General features: G+C 50.9%; 1 protein-coding gene across 2 annotated transcripts in view; it reads right to left on the bottom strand.

Moving 5' to 3' along the window:
- SSRP1 (structure specific recognition protein 1) overlaps window positions 1–18762 on the bottom strand; it is a 168038-nt gene that overhangs the window by 57651 nt on the left and 91625 nt on the right. For both annotated transcript variants that reach the window (XM_085651439.1, XM_085651440.1), the window contains exons 9-10: window positions 4993–5214; window positions 112–184 (exon numbers count right to left, since the gene is read on the bottom strand). In XM_085651439.1, the coding sequence (XP_085507565.1) occupies window positions 112–184; window positions 4993–5214 (295 nt within the window). The remainder of the gene's footprint in view (window positions 1–111; window positions 185–4992; window positions 5215–18762) is intronic.

An 18762-nucleotide genomic window follows, 5' to 3' on the forward strand; every position in this document is an offset into this window, starting at 1 on the left:
AAATGTCTAGTGGCCAGTGATGCAGCATGAATAATGAAAAACAAAGACTAAATATGGCCAACACCCGCACCCTCCATCAAGACCCACACCCCTCTTCACTACACTAGGTACCTCTTTCAGTCCTCGGTTCTTGATATTCAGTTTCTTCGCATTCACAAAGTCAAAGAGCTTGCCGTACTCCTCCCTAAAAGGAAAGAATGGATGAAACCAGGAGACAGCGGGGAGAGTCAAACTGAGGGAGCATAGTAAGGGGCGGCGCAGAACAGAAAGGTGGGCAGGTTGAGTGAGGGAAGGGACAGAAGCAAGACTAAGTGGGAGCCGTAAGTAGAGGCTAATACGGAGGATGAAGGTGTGAGGGATCCTAGTACTGACAGAAAAGGGAGCAGTAGCGCAATACGGAGGGAAAGGGGTAAAGGCGCAGACAGCCATTGACTAATCCATTAGTAAGGAAGCAGAGAGGAGAGGAGCTCAGTAATGCGGGAAGGGGAACCGGAACCCAATACTAGGTTTTCCGAGACAAAGGTAAATACTGAAGGAACAGGAGCAGAGAACAGCAGAGTAATATCGATAGAAAGGGAGGGGAAGGAGCAGAGACCAGGAGAGCAGCACTGCGGTAAAGGGGAGGTGAGAGAATGAAGCAGCAGGCCGGAAAGGGTGAGAAGGTATTCAACAGGAGACCATTACTTGGAGAAAAGGGCAATGGAAGAGCAGTAAGGGATAAGGGTCAGAGGAGCCCAGTAAAGATGATAAACGATCCTGAAAAACAATACATTCTGCGTCCCCCTGGTTGGTTTGTCATACAGTACGTTGATGGTGGGTAATACTTGATGCTGCTAAAGGGATTCTGTACCTCAGTGAGGCTTGATTGAAGCAGAATCTGGGAGCCAGGTGGAGCATGAAATGCTCTTTCATCTCAAAAAGGTGCTGTGTCAACACTGCTTCACTGCCTTAGCGCAACACTGCTAAAATCTTCTAAAAATTTCTCTAAAGGGGTGAAAGAGGGGTTCTCTGTTCAATGCTACTGCTGGAAAGTGGCACCCCTGCTTAGCTTGAATGAGGAGAACAAGGTGCCATAGGATTCTTAACTTTAAATTCTCTTCTTCAATGGGTTGTAGAATTCTGCTGTTTACTGAGTGCTCGCCTCCTGATGCTGCTAAAGGTTCACTGAGGACTTTGGAAATGAAATGGGGAAGCTCACCTCCTGATGCTGCTAAAGGTTCACTAAGGACTTTGGGAATGACATGGGGGAGCTCACCTCTCAATGCTGCTAAAGGTTCACTGAGGACTTTGGGACATGGGGGATGTCACCTCCTGATGCTGCTAAAGGTAGGCTGAGGACTTTGGGAATGACATGGGGGAGCTCAACCTCCTCATGCAGCTAAAGGTTCACTGAGGACTTTGGGAATGACATGGGGGAGCTAACCTCCTGATGCTGCTAAAGGTTCACCAAGGACTTTGGGAATCACATGGGGGAACTCACCTCCTGATGCTGCTAAAGGTTCACGGAGGACTTTGGGAATGACATGGGGAGCTCAACCTCCTGATGCAGCTAAAGGCTAACTGAGGACTTTAGGAATGACATGGGGGAACTCACCTCCTGATGCTGCTAAAGGTTCACTGAGGACTTTGGGAATCACATGGGGGAGCTCACCTCTCAATGCTGCTAAAGGTTCACTGAGGACTTTGGGAATCACATGGGGGAACTCACCTCCTGATGCTGCTAAAGGTTCACGGAGGACTTTGGGAATGACATGGGGGAGCTCACCTCTCAATGCTGCTAAAGGTTCACGGAGGACTTTGGGAATGACATGGGGGAGCTCACCTCCTGATGCTGCTAAAGGTTCACTGAGGACTTTGGGAATGACATGGGGGAGCTCACCTCCTGATGCTGCTAAAGGTTCACTAAGGACTTTGGGAATGACATGGGGGAGCTCACCTCCTGATGCTGCTAAAGGTTCACTAAGGACTTTGGGAATGACATGGGGGAGCTCGACCTCCTGATGCTGCTAAAGGTTCACTGAGGACTTTGGAAATGAAACAGGGGAGCTCACCTCTCAATGCTGCTAAAGGTTCACTGAGGACTTTGGGAATGACATGGGGGAGCTCACCTCTCAATGCTGCTAAAGGTTCACAGAGGACTTTGGGAATGACATGGGGGAGCTCACCTCTCAATGCTGCTAAAGGTTCACTGAGGACTTTGGGAATGACATGGGGGAGCTCACCTCTCAATGCTGCTAAAGGTTCACTGAGGACTTTGGGACATGGGGGATGTCACCTCCTGATGCTGCTAAAGGTAGGCTGAGGACTTTGGGAATGACATGGGGGAGCTCAACCTCCTCATGCAGCTAAAGGTTCACTGAGGACTTTGGGAATGACATGGGGGAGCTAACCTCCTGATGCTGCTAAAGGTTCACCAAGGACTTTGGGAATGACATGGGGGAGCTCGACCTCCTGATGCTGCTAAAGGTTCACTGAGGACTTTGGAAATGAAACAGGGGAGCTCACCTCTCAATGCTGCTAAAGGTTCACTGAGGACTTTGGGAATGACATGGGGGAGCTCACCTCTCAATGCTGCTAAAGGTTCACTGAGGACTTTGGGAATGACATGGGGGAGCTAACCTCCTGATGCTGCTAAAGGTTCACCAAGGACTTTGGGAATGACATGGGGGAGCTCGACCTCCTGATGCTGCTAAAGGTTCACTGAGGACTTTGGAAATGAAACAGGGGAGCTCACCTCTCAATGCTGCTAAAGGTTCACTGAGGACTTTGGGAATGACATGGGGGAGCTCACCTCTCAATGCTGCTAAAGGTTCACTGAGGACTTTGGGAATGACATGGGGGAGCTAACCTCCTGATGCTGCTAAAGGTTCACCAAGGACTTTGGGAATGACATGGGGGAGCTCGACCTCCTGATGCTGCTAAAGGTTCACTGAGGACTTTGGAAATGAAACAGGGGAGCTCACCTCTCAATGCTGCTAAAGGTTCACTGAGGACTTTGGGAATGACATTGGGGAGCTCACCTCTCAATGCTGCTAAAGGTTCACAGAGGACTTTGGGAATGACATGGGGGAGCTCACCTCTCAATGCTGCTAAAGGTTCACTGAGGACTTTGGGAATGACATGGGGGAGCTCACCTCTCAATGCTGCTAAAGGTTCACTGAGGACTTTGGAACATGGGGGATGTCACCTCCTGATGCTGCTAAAGGTAGGCTGAGGACTTTGGGAATGACATGGGGGAGCTCACCTCTCAATGCTGCTAAAGGTTCACGGAGGACTTTGGGAATGACATTGGGGAGCTCACCTCTCAATGCTGCTAAAGGTTCACAGAGGACTTTGGGAATGACATGGGGGAGCTCACCTCTCAATGCTGCTATAGGTTCACTGAGGACTTTGGGAATGACATGGGGGAGCTCACCTCTCAATGCTGCTAAATGTTCACTGAGGACTTTGGGAATGACATGGGGGAGCTCACCTCTCAATGCTGCTAAAGGTTCACGGAGGACTTTGGGAATGACATGGGGGAGCTCACCTCTCAATGCTGCCAAAGGTTCACTGAGGACTTTGGGAATGACATGGGGGAGCTCACCTCCTGATGCTGCTGAAGGTTCACTAAGGACTTTGGGAATGACATGGGGGAGCTCACCTCCTGATGCTGCTAAAGGTTCACGGAGGACTTTGGGACATGGGGGAGCTCACCTCTCAATGCTGCTAAAGGTTCACTGAGGACTTTGGGACATGGGGGATGTCACCTCCTGATGCTGCTAAAGGTACGCTGAGTACTTTGGGAATGGCATGGGGGAGCTCACCTCTCGATGCTGCTAAAGGTTCACCAAGGACTTTGGGAATGACATGGGGGAGCTCACCTCTCAATGCTGCTAAAGGTTCACTGAGGACTTTGGGAATGACATGGGGGAGCTAACCTCCTGATGCTGCTAAAGGTTCACCAAGGACTTTGGGAATGACATGGGGGAGCTCGACCTCCTGATGCTGCTAAAGGTTCACTGAGGACTTTGGAAATGAAACAGGGGAGCTCACCTCTCAATGCTGCTAAAGGTTCACTGAGGACTTTGGGAATGACATGGGGGAGCTCACCTCTCAATGCTGCTAAAGGTTCACAGAGGACTTTGGGAATGACATGGGGGAGCTCACCTCTCAATGCTGCTAAAGGTTCACTGAGGACTTTGGGAATGACATGGGGGAGCTCACCTCCTGATGCTGCTAAAGGTTCACTGAGGACTTTGGGACATGGGGGATGTCACCTCCTGATGCTGCTAAAGGTAGGCTGAGGACTTTGGGAATGACATGGGGGAGCTCACCTCTCAATGCTGCTAAAGGTTCACGGAGGACTTTGGGAATGACATGGGGGAGCTCACCTCTCAATGCTGCTAAAGGTTCACAGAGGACTTTGGGAATGACATGGGGGAGCTCACCTCTCAATGCTGCTACAGGTTCACTGAGGACTTTGGGAATGACATGGGGGAGCTCACCTCTCAATGCTGCTAAATGTTCACTGAGGACTTTGGGAATGACATGGGGGAGCTCACCTCTCAATGCTGCTAAAGGTTCACGGAGGACTTTGGGAATGACATGGGGGAGCTCACCTCTCAATGCTGCCAAAGGTTCACTGAGGACTTTGGGAATGACATGGGGGAGCTCACCTCCTGATGCTGCTGAAGGTTCACTAAGGACTTTGGGAATGACATGGGGGAGCTCACCTCCTGATGCTGCTAAAGGTTCACGGAGGACTTTGGGACATGGGGGAGCTCACCTCTCAATGCTGCTAAAGGTTCGCTGTGGACTTTGGGAATGACATGGGGGAGCTCACCTCTCAATGCTGCTAAAGGTTCACTGAGGACTTTGGGACATGGGGGATGTCACCTCCTGATGCTGCTAAAGGTACGCTGAGTACTTTGGGAATGGCATGGGGGAGCTCACCTCCCGATGCTGCTAAAGGTTCACCAAGGACTTTGGGAATGACATGGAGGAGCTCACCTCTCAATGCTGCTGAAGGTATACGGTGATCCTTGCTTGGTCTCGATTTCAAAGTCAAAGGAGCGGGTGGTGGTGGTCCCACGGGCAAAGTTGACATTGGAGATTTCATCAAAGCGGATGTGCACAGGTGGTTTGTGCACGTAGATGAAGCCCCGTTCCAGTGGGTACAGGAGCCCAGAACTCGCTTTGTATGAACAGGAGATGCACTGGCCCCCTGAATGTCTGCATAGGGAGAGAAGTAAGGGGTAAACATGGAACATTACTGATCAAATGACGCAGCAGCAAACTCTAAAGACACGCACACTGATAAATACAGAGGAACTAGTTCAAAGCCCACAATAAAATGCTACAAGAAATGCCCACTGCAATAGAGCCATTGTTTTAGGACATTAGTCCTCCGCAGAGTTAGGAGGAGCTGTGCTGCCCCCAGCATAGTCTGTTCAGAACCTACAGCCTGCAAAACTACAGAAGTGCTCCCACTTTTACTACGGCACCCAAACCAGATTATACCTCAAGGACGCAGGGCGTTCTTAAGTGCATTCAGATTGAAGAGACTTCCTTCAGGCTCCCCTGAATAGGTCCATCCCATCTCCCATCGCTGGGGTCTGTGTAAGTATGTGTTTTACTATATCACTTGCACTCGAACTAGAAACATTAAGGCAGATATTAAGTGCTCATTTGTGACAGTGTATGCAAGGTCTCAAGCAATTACTAGTAGCTCAGATTAACTCAAGCTTTCCACCAATCACCTTTTTGCGTTTCTAAGTGAGACACCCTAAATGTGACCGCTAGGATTGTCCCCTGAACACAGATGTGTTCCCTGTCCACAGTGCCAAACTGCATGCATCATGTTTTGATTTTGGCCGTGGCCTCGCACTATGCACGAAGAGGCCTAGACGGTCCCATGACACGAGTGAGGTCCTGGACTTGCCACATGGATACAGACACCAAGCATGCCCTTCACTGTACTAACAGTGTTTAAAACGAGAAGCGGTGGTGGTAGCATACCGCGTTTTATTAATCCATCTTTTATATGCATCACTGGAGTGGTAGTCTACTGGCCCACTCTTGTAAATTCCTGCTTCTAAGTGCGAACTAGGATCCTAACACTAACCAGTTTGTGTGTGTAGCCTACATGGCACATGGATGATCATTATGAGTGAACCAGAGTAATGGATCCATATTGGATAACCCAAGCCTAGGATTCCTGTAGGTGTAGGGAATTCACCTAGGCAAGGAAGTGAGGGACAGGAGGCAAGGAAGCGAGGGACAGGAGGCAAGGAAGCGAGGGACAGGAGGCAAGGAAGCGAGGGACAGGAGGCAAGGCTCCTTTAGAAATTCTAGGCCTTTAGCTGACAGGAGCTGCTGATTAGTCTTTCTGAAGCACTGCCATTTGGTAGAAGGTGGTGAAGGGTGAGCCTGGCCCCAGGCAAATGAGAGAATCCCTTTGCGCCACATTACAGACATGGGTGCAGATGCAAAGAAGCTGTCAGGAGCCGCACGGTTAGTGGGCCACCTAAAAGGTGGCACACTGTCAGTGCGCCCCCTGATGGCAGCCCTCTGGAGGGGAGAAAGTGTGTGCCATGGACATCCCAGACATCACCCTGCAGGTGGGTGCAGTCACTCACCGCTCCCGCCTGCAAGGGGGTCTCTAATCCCTATTCAAAGAGTGAAACACGGAGCGCTTCAAAGCAGCCGCTATGTTTTTTACCTAAATGTGCTGCCCCCAGGGCAGCATGAGTTCGCGCCTTCCCTGGGAGCAGCGCATTCACTATAATCCGGCACATTTTCCTGTTAGCGCAAGCTCACCTATTGAAACGTGAGACCAGCGCGAACCAGAAAAATGCGCCATATACGTAATACGGCCCCTGGTTGTGGGTATTCAAGACTGGAGACTATTCGGCTGTGAAGAGCCTCACTCTGCACAAAGGCTGTGACTGAAAACCAGCCTCGATAGGACATTTAAAAGAAGAATCAACCCAAGCTGCTTCGGATATCAACCCGAGCCGCTTTGGAAAGTGCAGAGTGGATCCACATACAGTACCGGCTAACACACTGTAGACATTTATTTTAAACCGGACTTTCAAAGTTTTTACCCTACGCATATTATAGTGCAGAGGAACACCTTACGGTATGTTGAGCTATGCAAGGGCTCATAATAAACAAATGATGGCTTTTCTCTAAGGCAGCACCGATATGTATTTACGTAGTATGCAGGTGTAAAGCACGGTTACATAATGACAGTTTCACATGTAGCACAGGAAAGGGAGAGTCTGAACTCTTTTGTATGGTCACCCCCAAGTTTTCCCAATTGATTCTGCTATTTTGGCGACTGAGTGCACTGAGGAATGCTAACCAGACTTCACTGCCAGTGCCCTGAACCTAAAACGAGTATGTTACAGTGGCTATACCCAATTGGCATCGGATAACTTAGCTGAAAGTCCCTAATAAATGGTGTAGGAAGGAAAATGCTACGTACCAACTATGCCTCTGTTCTTGGCATATAAAGCTGTAGAATTATATGCTTTAGCATAGATCGCCATCTAGTGTTGGGTCTGGATGTTTGCACTTTGTTTTTCTTCGAAGAAGTCTTTCCAGTCACAATGTAGGAGACTCCTCCTTTCAGTGCGCATGGGCATCGACTCCATCCATAGATTGTTTATTTCCGCCATCGGGTGCGGATGTGTATTGCTGCGCTCCGGTATGGTTTTCGAACTCCCTTGACACGTAATCCTCTACCCTCAAGGTATTATCGATCGTGGTTCCCCATTCGACGCGCATCGTTTCAACTGAGAAAACCTTCAATCGAGAAACTCGAAGCGGGCCATTGGGCCTACCCGTGCCAACCGCGCTAGCGGTCGATGGAACAGACTCCATTTAAACTATGTCCCGGGTGTCGTGCTAAGTTTCCATGCTCCGATTTGCACGAGGTCTGCAACCTCTGCTTATCCCCGGAACACAAGAAACGCGTTACTTACCTGTAACAGCAGTTATCCAGTATTGGTGTCTTTCATAGATTCACATGCCTGAATCATTCCCCGTCGTCGAGACGGGAGCCTCCGGTACATAAAAAAGTAATGTCCTATAGACATACATAGAGAAAAAAATAGGCCGAAGGGCCTTCCCTTAGGAGCCTATCCTAGTCCTTCTGTAAAAAGGACCAAACTTTTAGAGTCAGCCAATCAGCTGTCACCTCCCTCTAGAACCTTCCTGGCAGGAGCCTCAGTCCCTCAGATTTTCGTACGCACCAAGCTAGGTAGTCGTAATATAGTTAGAGAGAGGCGTGAGTCCTTCCAGGGGAGGCGGGAGGGTTGCATGTGAATCTATGAAAGACACCAATACTGGATAACTGCTGTTACAGGTAAGTAACGCGTTTCTTATCCAGTATTAGGGGTGTCTTTCATAGATTCACATGCCTGAATCAGAGTAGTTAGCAATACATTATGCACATTTCTGATGTAACATGCCATAAAGGTATTTGAGATAATACACTATTATCATCACAGTTCGAAACATTGGCATACATCAAAACAGTAAATCAGTAAAGAATGTGCATACCAGGATGGCGGGATGTTGGAAGGCTCACCTCACTGGAATAGATGGCGAAGCACTGCCTGGCCCACTGCCGCATCCTTCGTAAGTTCGGCATCCAGGCAGTAGTGTCTGGAGAAGGTATGTGGTGACTTCCACGTCGCCGCTCTACAGATGTCCAAAACCGGCACTCCAGCGAACAGCGCTGCTGATGTGGACATCGCTCTGGTGGAGTGTGCTTCCACCCTGTCTCGCAAAGGCCGTCCGGCCCCTTCATGGCAGAATGCTATTGCAGAAGAGATCCACCTTGAAATGCTCTGTTTTGTTAGAGGCATACCCAGCCTCGGCCTGCTGTAGGCCACAAATAACTGCGATGACTTTCTGAAGGTTTTTGTCTTGTCTATATAGAACTTAAGACACCGTTTGAGATCCAGAGAGTGTAGCGTCCTTTCTGCTGCCGTGGTAGGGTTGGCGAAGAAGGAACGTAGGACCACCGGCTCGTTGAGGTGAAAGTCTGAAGGCACTTTCGGTATGAACTTTGGATTTGTCCTCAGCACCTCCCTGTCCTGTTTGAACTGCATGAAGGGCTCCTGAATGGAGAGAGCTTGCAACTCGCTGACTCTCCTGGCAGATGTTAGAGCGAGTAACAGAGCCGTTTTCCATGAGATGTACTTGATGGAAGCTCGGTGAATGGGCTCAAAGGGGTGCTTCATGAGTTGGTTAAGGACCAAGTTTAGGTGCCATGTCGGTGGGACCCGTCGAGGTCTTGGAAAGGACCAATAAAGACCCTTAAGGAACTGTTTAATAAGTCTACTGGACCAGAGGGACGGGCCTTTGAAAGTCCTGGTAAAACGTGAAATTGCCGCCAGATGCACCTTTATGGATGCATGCGCTAATCCGGACTGTGCCAAGAGCAGGAGATATGGCAATATCTGTTCAGGCGTGATATGAAGTGGTCTCAGGCCCTTCTCCGAGCACCATACGCAGAAGCGTTTCCATTTGAGAGAGTAGGTTTTGTTGGTACTGTCCGCCCTTGCTCTTGCTAGCACGTCCCTGCATTCCTGCGGGATGTTCAAATGGCAGAACTCTCTGTGCTCAGGAGCCAGGCCGATAACCTGAGCGATTGCAGGTTCGGGTACTGCACCTGCCCGTTGGACATAGTCAGCAGGTTCGGGTGCTGGTTCAGACGAATCGGTGTCCTGATGGAGAGGCGATGAAGGTCCGAGAACCAGTGCTGCCTCGGCCAGTACGGGGCAATCAGGATTAGGGTACAGGGCTCCGCCTTCATCTTCCTGAGGACCCTGGGGATCATCGGGAATGGTGGAAAAGCGTACGCAAATACGCTGAACCAGCCTATGGAAAAGGCATTTCCGAGCGACTCCGGTTGGGGATGCCAGCTTGCGTAGCTTGGGCATTTGGCGTTCTCCCTGGTGGCGAACAGGTCGATTCCTGGGGCCCCCCATTCCGAGAATACGTGTGTTAGTGCACTCTCGTTGAGCTCCCATTCGTGGGAGAGGGATTTCTGCCTGCTTAGGGCGTCCGCAATGGTGTTGTCCTTTCCCGGGACGTAGTCCGCCCTGAGGGTGATCCCCTGGAGAACAAGCCAGTTCCAGATCTTCTGCGATTCGCGCGATAGAGTGAGCGAACGCGTTCCTCCCTGTTTGTTTAGATAGTGCATCGTCGTGGTGTTGTCCGTTCTGACGAGCACCTGGGAGTTCTGGATGCGTGGTAAAAAGGCTTGCAGCGCTAGGTACACAGCCCTCAACTCCAACAGATTGATATGGAGGCGTTGCTCCTGATCTGACCATTTGCCACTTACTCTGAGGTCCTGAAGGACAGCTCCCCAGCCCGCTAGAGATGCATCGGTGGTGATCATAAGTGGCGCTGCTGGAAGCAGGAACGGCAGTCCCCTCGACAGGTTTCTGCAATCCTTCCACCACTCGAGGCTCTTGGATATTCGCGGTGTTATGCTCATAATGTCCTCGAACGAACCTGTGCTCTGAGTCCACTGGTTCGTGAGAGCTTCCTGCAATGGACGCATCCGCAGCCTGCAGTGAGGGAGGAGTAGTATACAAGAAGACATCATTCCCAAGAGCGATTTGAAGGTGCGAACTCTTAGGGACTTCCTGGATGCCACCGCCGTGGCCAGCGATATGATCCTGTTCTTTCTTTCGTCTGAAGGAAATGCTCTTGCGCATTCCGTATTCAAGGTCGCCCCGAGGAAGGTGATGCTTCTTGTTGGGGACATATGTGATTTCTGAAGATTGAGAGTCAATCCTAGATGTTGGAAAAGATTGGTACAAGCGTTGGAGGATTTGGTTGCGCCTACAGCCGTGGGCGCCTTGACCAGCCAGTCGTCTAGGTAGGGGAAAACTTGGTGACCCATTTGACGTAGGAAAGCTGCCACAGGAGAAAGGCACTTGGTGAAAATCCGCGGAGCGGATTTGAGGCCAAACGGAAGGACCTTGAATTGGTAGTGCTGTCCTGCCACCTCGAAACGTAGAAACTTTCTGTGCCCCCTGAGTATCGGGATGTGATAGTAGGCATCCTGAAGATCTAAGGATGTCATGAAATCTCCTTCCTCTAGAATGCCTAGTTATTTCTTGGAGCGTCACCATCCTGAACGACTGACTCTTTAGGAAAGAGTTGAGTGCCCTGAGATCTAGAATGGGCCTCCACTTCTTTTCTTTTTTGCGTATCAGAAAGAAGCGGGAGTAGAATCCTTTCTCCCTCTGAGCCGATGCAACTCGCTCGATCGCTCCTTTCCTCAACATCTCCGATATTTCCCGGAGCAGCAGTCGCAGATGCCTGTGTGGAAACCTGCGGGGAGGGGTTGCAGGCGGGATGGTGGTAAATTCTAGGGAATGGCCGAATCTGAGGAGCTGGAGCACCCAACGATCTGAGGTGATGATGCGCCAATTTTTCAGGAAATGGGTCAATTTTCCTCCAATTTGTGAAGAAGGAGATGGTAGCTGGACTGGCTGGAGTAAGCGGTCACTGGCGTCCGCCGGTGCCCCTCTTTTGGTTCTTACCCCTAAAGTTAGATCTTCCATAAGATGATTGTCGACCCTGTTGTTGCTTTTGCTGGTACTGGGTCTTATTTTGAAAGGAATACGAGGACCTATTCTGGAAGGATCCTCTGTAGGAGGACTGGCCTCTAGATTTGTTGCCCCGAAAGGACTGGTTCCTTGCCTGCAAGGTTCCAAGCGCTCTAGCCGTGTCCGTGTCCTTCTTAATGGCTTGGAGCGCTTCGTCAATTTTATCTCCCAATAGATGCTGTCCGTCGAAGGGCATATCCAGCACCTTCGTCTGCACTTCCTGCCGGAACGATGTCGCCTTCAGCCATCCTTGGCGGCGCAGGACCGCAGCCCCAGCCAGTTGACGGAAGCCCGTCATGGCCACGTCTATGGCGCAGTCGATGATCTCGGCCGCAGAGGTCTGGCCCTCGGAAAGTAGTGCCTTCACCTCCTCCTGAACCGTGCTCGGAAGTTCTGCTAAATATGGGGCTATATCCTCCCCAAAGTTGGCGGTTATAACGCCCTAAAAGGGCTATGGAATTGGCCACCTTGATGGTCATTGCCGAAGTGGGCGAAAACCTTTTGCCAATGGTGTCCAATTTTTTGCCCTCCTTGTCCGGTGGTGCTGACAGAGGCGAGGAGGGATTTCGAGAATTTTTCTGGGCCGCTTGGGTCACGACCGAATCCGGTTTCGGGTGGCCGGTCAGGCAAGCTGGTGCCGTGGACGGAGCCTTATACTTCTTATCCAGGCGTGGGACAACCGCAGGAACAGAGGCCGGTGTTAGCATTAGCTTCTTTCCCTGGTCCCAGAGAAAGTCGATGATAGGGATCGATTTGGTCGTCTTCTTCGTCTGCTCTTTAAAGTCATGCAGGAAGCACTCCGTCTCCGCCGACTCCATGACCATATGGAACCGCGCCGCGGCCCGTTCAACTACCTTATGAAAACCACCAATATCCACTGGCGGTGATTCAGCTTGGCGCGGTTGTGGGGAAGGTGGTGAGGATGCTACATACTCCTCCTCCTCATCATGGTCCGACTGGTCTCCCTGGACCTCTCCTTTCTCCATCTCCTCAGCCTCCTCATCCGATGACATCACCTGAGGTGGCGGTTTCTCGTGGCAGACCTGCGTAACCGGCCGTGGTTGCCTTGGGGCTGTCGTTGGTTGGTTTATAGTTGGCACTGGGACCCCTGCATCCAGCCTCGGTGGTTCCGGGAAACGTTGTTTATAGTCCTTGATAAGGAATTTGAGGTCCTAGACTATTGCCAGAGGAAGGCATACCATCGGGGTGACCTCCGTGCGAACCTGTTCCTGGACGGGGCGCTCCTGCGCGCTTGTATCTTCCTGCTCCTCATCCGTGCTTTGACATTTGACATAAAGTTCAGAAGGGGAAGTAGCCTGTTCAAAGAGCTCCTCTTCAGACTCTTCACTCTGCAGAATCTCCATAGGCAGATTGGTTTGAACCTTGCTTGGAGATGTCGTTTCCGGTGTAATCTGTGGTCTGGACAGTTTGCCAGAGGCAGATCCTTGCACAGAAACCTCCGCAGTTTTCCGTCCCATGGACGACGACGACGTTCCCGTCGACGGCTCAGTCGTCGACGGTATGGCTGTCACCAACGGTGTCCCCATCGACGATATTTTCCTCGTCGACGATTCAGTCGTCGTCGACGCCCTCGTCGTCGACGCCCTCGTCGACGATGCCCTCGTCGTCGACATCTTCGTCGACGATGCCTTAGTCGTCGACGCGCTCGTCATCGACATCCTCGTCATCTACTCTTCCGTCGACGGTGGGCTCCTCATCGACGAGGTAGTCGTCGACGGGACCATCTTCGTCGACGATGACTTAGACGACGGTTTTAACAGTATAATAGACGAGATAGGGGTACCTGCTGACGACGATGAAGGGGTCGTCGTCGTCGACGAGAGGACCGACGCCGCTGTGGATGTGGACACGGTCGTCGTCGCTGTGGAGACATGTCCTGCTGGCCTTTTGAGCGCTGAGGATGGTGTCGCAATTTTTGTGGCCGACAGAGTAGGCTTCTTGAAAGTGAGAGAGATCTTGTCAGACACTGAAGATCTTGCCTCTGAAGACTTCTTGTGTGTCTTCATAGGAGGAGCGTCTGAGGGGCCAGGAGATGTCACTCTCTGCCTCTTCAGGGAGACTTCAGAGGTTCCGGAAAAGCTCCCCTCAGAGGACACCACACTCTCTCGGTCCTTGAGCCTGTCCAGCCAGATAAGCAGGCGGCCCTCCCTGTCTCTCAAGGTCTTATGTGGGAAAGACCGACATATTTTACAGTCCTTAGGGACGTGGTCCGGATAAAGGCAATACAAGCATAGTTCATGCTTGTCGTCCACATGAAGCCTCTTCTTCCCACATGAAGAGCAAGCCCTGAAAAGTGATTCAGACATGCCAGGAGTTGTAGATTAATTAAACACTCACTGCAGCAATAAGAGGCCTGAAGTAGTCAGCGTTGAAATCCTGGAAGAAGAAAGTCACCAAAAACGTGAACAATCTGGCTTGAAAGAGATCCTGAGGAGAACTCAGGTTGGAGACTCCCTAGCACAACGTGCGGTAGAAAATCGGAGGGACTGAGGCTCCTGCCAGGAAGGTTCTAGAGGGAGGCGACAGCTGATTGGCTGACTCTAAGAGTTTGGTCCTTTTCACATAAGGACTAGGATAGGCTCCTAAGGGAAGGCCCTTAGGCCTATTTTTTTCTCTATGTATGTCTATAGGACATTACTTTTTTATGTACCGGAGGCTCCCGTCTCGACGACTGGGAATGATTCAGGCATGTGAATCTATGAAAGACACCCCTAATACTGGATAACGAAAAGGACTGTGGCCCATGTCGATCGTTCCGATCGAAAAAGACAATTCGTGATAGTCGGGCTCGACTCAACGAGATGCAACATCCAAGCGGCTCCGTACCGAATATCTTCGAAGATCCCGATATCCAACATCCAGTTGAAGGAGCCGAGGAAGAACAAGTCTCCGTGTCCAAAGCAGACTCCAACATGGAAGAAGAACAGCGCATTACTCCGGGTCAGCGTACAGCGAGTACAGGTCCCCCTGTGCTCAGTCAACATAAAACAAAGGCTCCAGTACCCCCTTCCCCTTTGGGCTCAGGTCGGCACCGACAGAAAGTTTCCGCTGTCCCACCCTCCAGCTAAGAAACAAAGAGAAGCCTTCGGCATAATGCAAAGGGGATAAACTGCCTGGAATTGCTAGGAGACTGCTTCGTCTGTGGAGGTAATGTTTTCTGAGGACCTTGCTGGTACCCCAGACTGGCTCTTTACTGGAGTTGGTCACCATAAGTGACCAGGTGACCATATTACAACTAGCACAACTTTTAAGTAAAAAAGATTCTAAGTGTCAAATCCTTTGAATCTGCCAGTGCTTATTCGAGGTTGAGTGAAATCTTAGCTGAATCTCCTGAGGCACAGCCGGGAGCAGGACTCTTGCGTTTTTTAAATCTATGTAAATTGTGCAGTAATTGCGTGTTTTGAAGGGTCTAAGGCATTGTTTCTTCCGCATAGCGGGTAAAACGCTGACGCGGGTGGGTGGCTTCCGAAGACCGGACGCCATTGGCCGGAATCAAAGGCACGCCCACTGACACCAGCCACGCCCCTTGTTTCACTTTCCTCATTCACCATTAAGGATGTGTATGTGCCGGAAGCGCAGCGGACGAGCGCAGCGGGCGCGACGATTGCGCGCTTAAGGCAAGCTTGTCTGCGCTCGTCCGCGCCGAGACCGGGCTTAGGGCAACCTCCCCTACCCGACCGTCTCCGGACTTGGAGTTATACAGATACAGTAGGGAAGCGCTGATGCTGTTGGATCCACTAGCTGGCAGAGCGATCTGCCGACGCCTAGCCCCTAACATAATATCTGAGGACAAGAACCTCTTGTGAGAAAGTGGCTCTGTATATACTGTTCCCCAATAGGTACAGGGTGTACAGAGTCCACAGTCCCCCAGAGATTGATAGAGGTCAAAGTTAGGTATGACCTTACTCTCAAAAGTGGTAGCTTGGTCGAGCAGTAAGGCAGTACCAGAGGACAGTGTAAAGCATTTATTGTACACACTCAGTCAGCAAATGGTTTCACGCACTCAATAACTGAACTCTAGGCCAATGGTTTATATATATAAAATATATGCTTGTTTTATTTTTAGAACCACAAAGGGAGTAAAAATATACTTTCTCAGAATGAGAGGTTGAATAAAAATACTTTTGTCTTAAGCAATAAATTTGAGTAAACAGTCACAGTTGGTTGCAATAAACAATCCTATTTCCTAAACATAACAATGCATTGAGCTCAATGGTAAATTCAGGTTATATGTAATAAATTACTTTTCAGATTACTTTTGGAATTCCAGGTCTGGCTCCTAGAACCAGCCTGGGGTCAGTATTCAGAATCAAGTGATGAAAGTCGACTTAATAACTGTAATGATTTTTAAATAATATTTAGCTATTTCAAAAGTTAGCACTTAGAAAATATTTCACAGAAAACATTCAATGGATCTCTATGGCAAGAAATTCAAGTTGCAGGTAGAGTACTTTATCGTTACTTTAGTAATCCAGGACTGGGTGCCTAGACCCAGGACTGGGGTCCTTATCAAAAGCAAGTAAGTAATTTCGTTTGCAGAAATGGTACGATTTTTAAAGAATATTTCAAATTTTCAAAAGTAGACACTTAGAAGAAATTTCACAGAAAAGCCGACAATGGTTTCCTATGGGAGAAAAATGAGTTAGAGGTAAGTATAGTTGTGAACACTTTTCAGAGTCAGGGCTGGGCACCAAGATCCAGCACTGGGAGCTCACCTAGGAGCAGGTGAGTAAATTCGTTTTTGTCACTTGGCTGATTTTTGGTGAATTTTTGCAGTTTTGAAAAGTTCACACTTAAAAGATTTTTGAAGAAAAAGCCAGTCAATGTTACCCTATGAGGAAAACGAAGTTAGCGGTTTAAGGGTAAGTACTCGACTGGCAGAGTTGAAATTCCGGGCATGGACTCAGGGGTCCCCCAGTGTCAGGTAGGTACAGTTGGTTCACCCTCAGCGGTTTCAGGACGGCCGGGTGCAGAGAGAGTTAGGCCCAATGTTATCCTATGAGGGATAGGGGGGCCTTGGTTGGTGGCTGCTGTCTGGCAAGCCACGCGGCTGTGGGAGCTGGGCTCCTGGTCACTTACTCAGGGCAAGTGGGTTAGTAGGTTAGTGTAGAGAAGGCACTGCCAGGGCCACTCGGGCGGCTGGGTGCAGGGTGCTTTTGAGCCTTCGGGCGCTCAATGGAAATCAATGGGAATGTTCCGGTTTGGAAAAAGGCTGCAGGCTCGGGGACGAGGAGGTTTCCGGTGCCACCACCACTTCGAGAGGTAAGTTGGGTAGTTGTAGGTTAGGTGGGTACCCCGGGATTGGGCACAGGGGGCCACAGGGCGCCAGGTGCAGGGGTGCCTTTTGACGTCGGGAATCTTACCCTCTGGTTGATCGCGGCTGGGGTGGCACTTGGTTCTGAGGCTGCAGGCTTCTTCCGGGATGTCGAGGGGGGTCCTTGGGTGCCGGACTCTGGGTCACAGTCGCCGTGGGGTCGTCCTCTGGGTCTTTGTCCACTCCGGCACTGGCCAGGCTTGGCTGGTGCAGAGTGTGTTGGGTCCGCGGTCCCGGGCTGGTGCCAGGGATAGCAAATAGGTTTCTTGAGTAGAGCCTCTACTCGTGGGAGTCCCAGGGGCTTAGAGCTAAAGGGTAGCCAGGTCCTCCGGGGTTGGTGAGGTTGCTGGCCACGAGGGATGCCGCGCTGGTGCAGGTTCGAGAGTCGACAGGCCGGTAGGGCTGGGGCCAAAGCAGTTGGTGTCTCCGTCTCTTTTTAGCAGCTGCAGGGCAGGTCTTTGTTCTTCTTGCTCTTCTTGTCGTTTTCTATCTGGAATCTAAGGAAGGAAGGTTCAGGGTGCCCCTAAATACTAGATTTGGGGGCGTTACAGGTAGGTGAAGGCCAGGGACCAATGGGTCCTTGTCCTGGGGTGGGTACACCCCCTATCCTGCCTCTCTCCTGTGGGAGGGGGGCAGTAGCCTAATCCTGATAGGGTAGGGCCTCCCATCTTCAAGATGGCGAGAGCCCGGAGATGTGCTTCACCTCGCCTCCCCCACCTGAGGGGTGGGGTGGGCAGGCTGGCACATCCCCTGTCCTTGTATGGGGTTTCTGGCCAAGCTTCCCGCCAGAGTGGGGGGTTGCAGTGGCCTGGGGAAACTCCAAATGGCGGCATGCCTTTGAAGCTTCCCTTGGCTCATCCTGGGGGAGGAGATTTCTCACCTCACCCAGGATGTGCATTGTTGCAGGCCCGGGAGAGCAGGGGCTCTCCCACCCAGGGGTCCAGCAACGTGTCTGCTGTGTGGCAGCCTGGGCAGCCTCAGAGCAGACGTGGATTGTAAGTTAGCTGTAAGGGGGCATCTCTAAGATGCCCTCTGGGGTGCTTTGTACATTAAATCCCACACTGGCATCAGTGTGGGTTCAATGTGCTGAGAAGTTTGATACCAAACTTCCCAGGCTTCAGTGTTGCCAATATGGTGCTGTGGAGCTCGTGTTTGACAAGCTCTCAGCACCATGTACTCTTAAATGACAGCACTGCACTTACAGTGCCCAGGAATGGACCCGGGTACTGTAGGGGCACAGGGCTCCTGCTCCTGTGCCCACACCATAGGCGTAATGCACCCAGCTAGAGGGGTGGCTGACATATGCCTTGGCAGTGTAGGGGATGGGCATGGTACACAGTGATGTGTGCCATGTCGACTCTTTGTTTTCTCCTGCACCCAGACACTCAGCCTGCAAGGGCAGTGTGTGTGTAAGGGTACAGGGCCTCTGAGGGTGGCACAATGAGTGCTGCAGCCCTTAGAGGCCTTCCCTGGCCACAAGGCCCTGGGTACCTAGGGTACCATTTACTAGGGGCTGACATGTGGCTAGGGTTTGCCAATTGGGAGTTTGTGTGGTTTAAGGAAGGAACATAGGCCCTGGGCACCTGATTGGCAGGAGCCCAGGGTACACTCAATCGAAGTACATTCAGCAATTTAGCAAAAAGTGGGGGCATACCATGCAAGAAAGATGGCACTTTCTCACACAACCCCCCCCCCAAACGAAAGGTGATGAGACTAACCTTGTCCTATGGAGTCTTCATTGTCTAAGTGGAAGAACCTGGAAAGTCCATCTGCATTGGCATGGGCGGTCCCTGGTCTGTGTTCCAC

This window comes from Triturus cristatus, chromosome 4_1 (genome assembly GCF_964204655.1).
Source record: "Triturus cristatus chromosome 4_1, aTriCri1.1, whole genome shotgun sequence".
NCBI classification, from domain to species: Eukaryota; Metazoa; Chordata; class Amphibia; order Caudata; family Salamandridae; genus Triturus; species Triturus cristatus.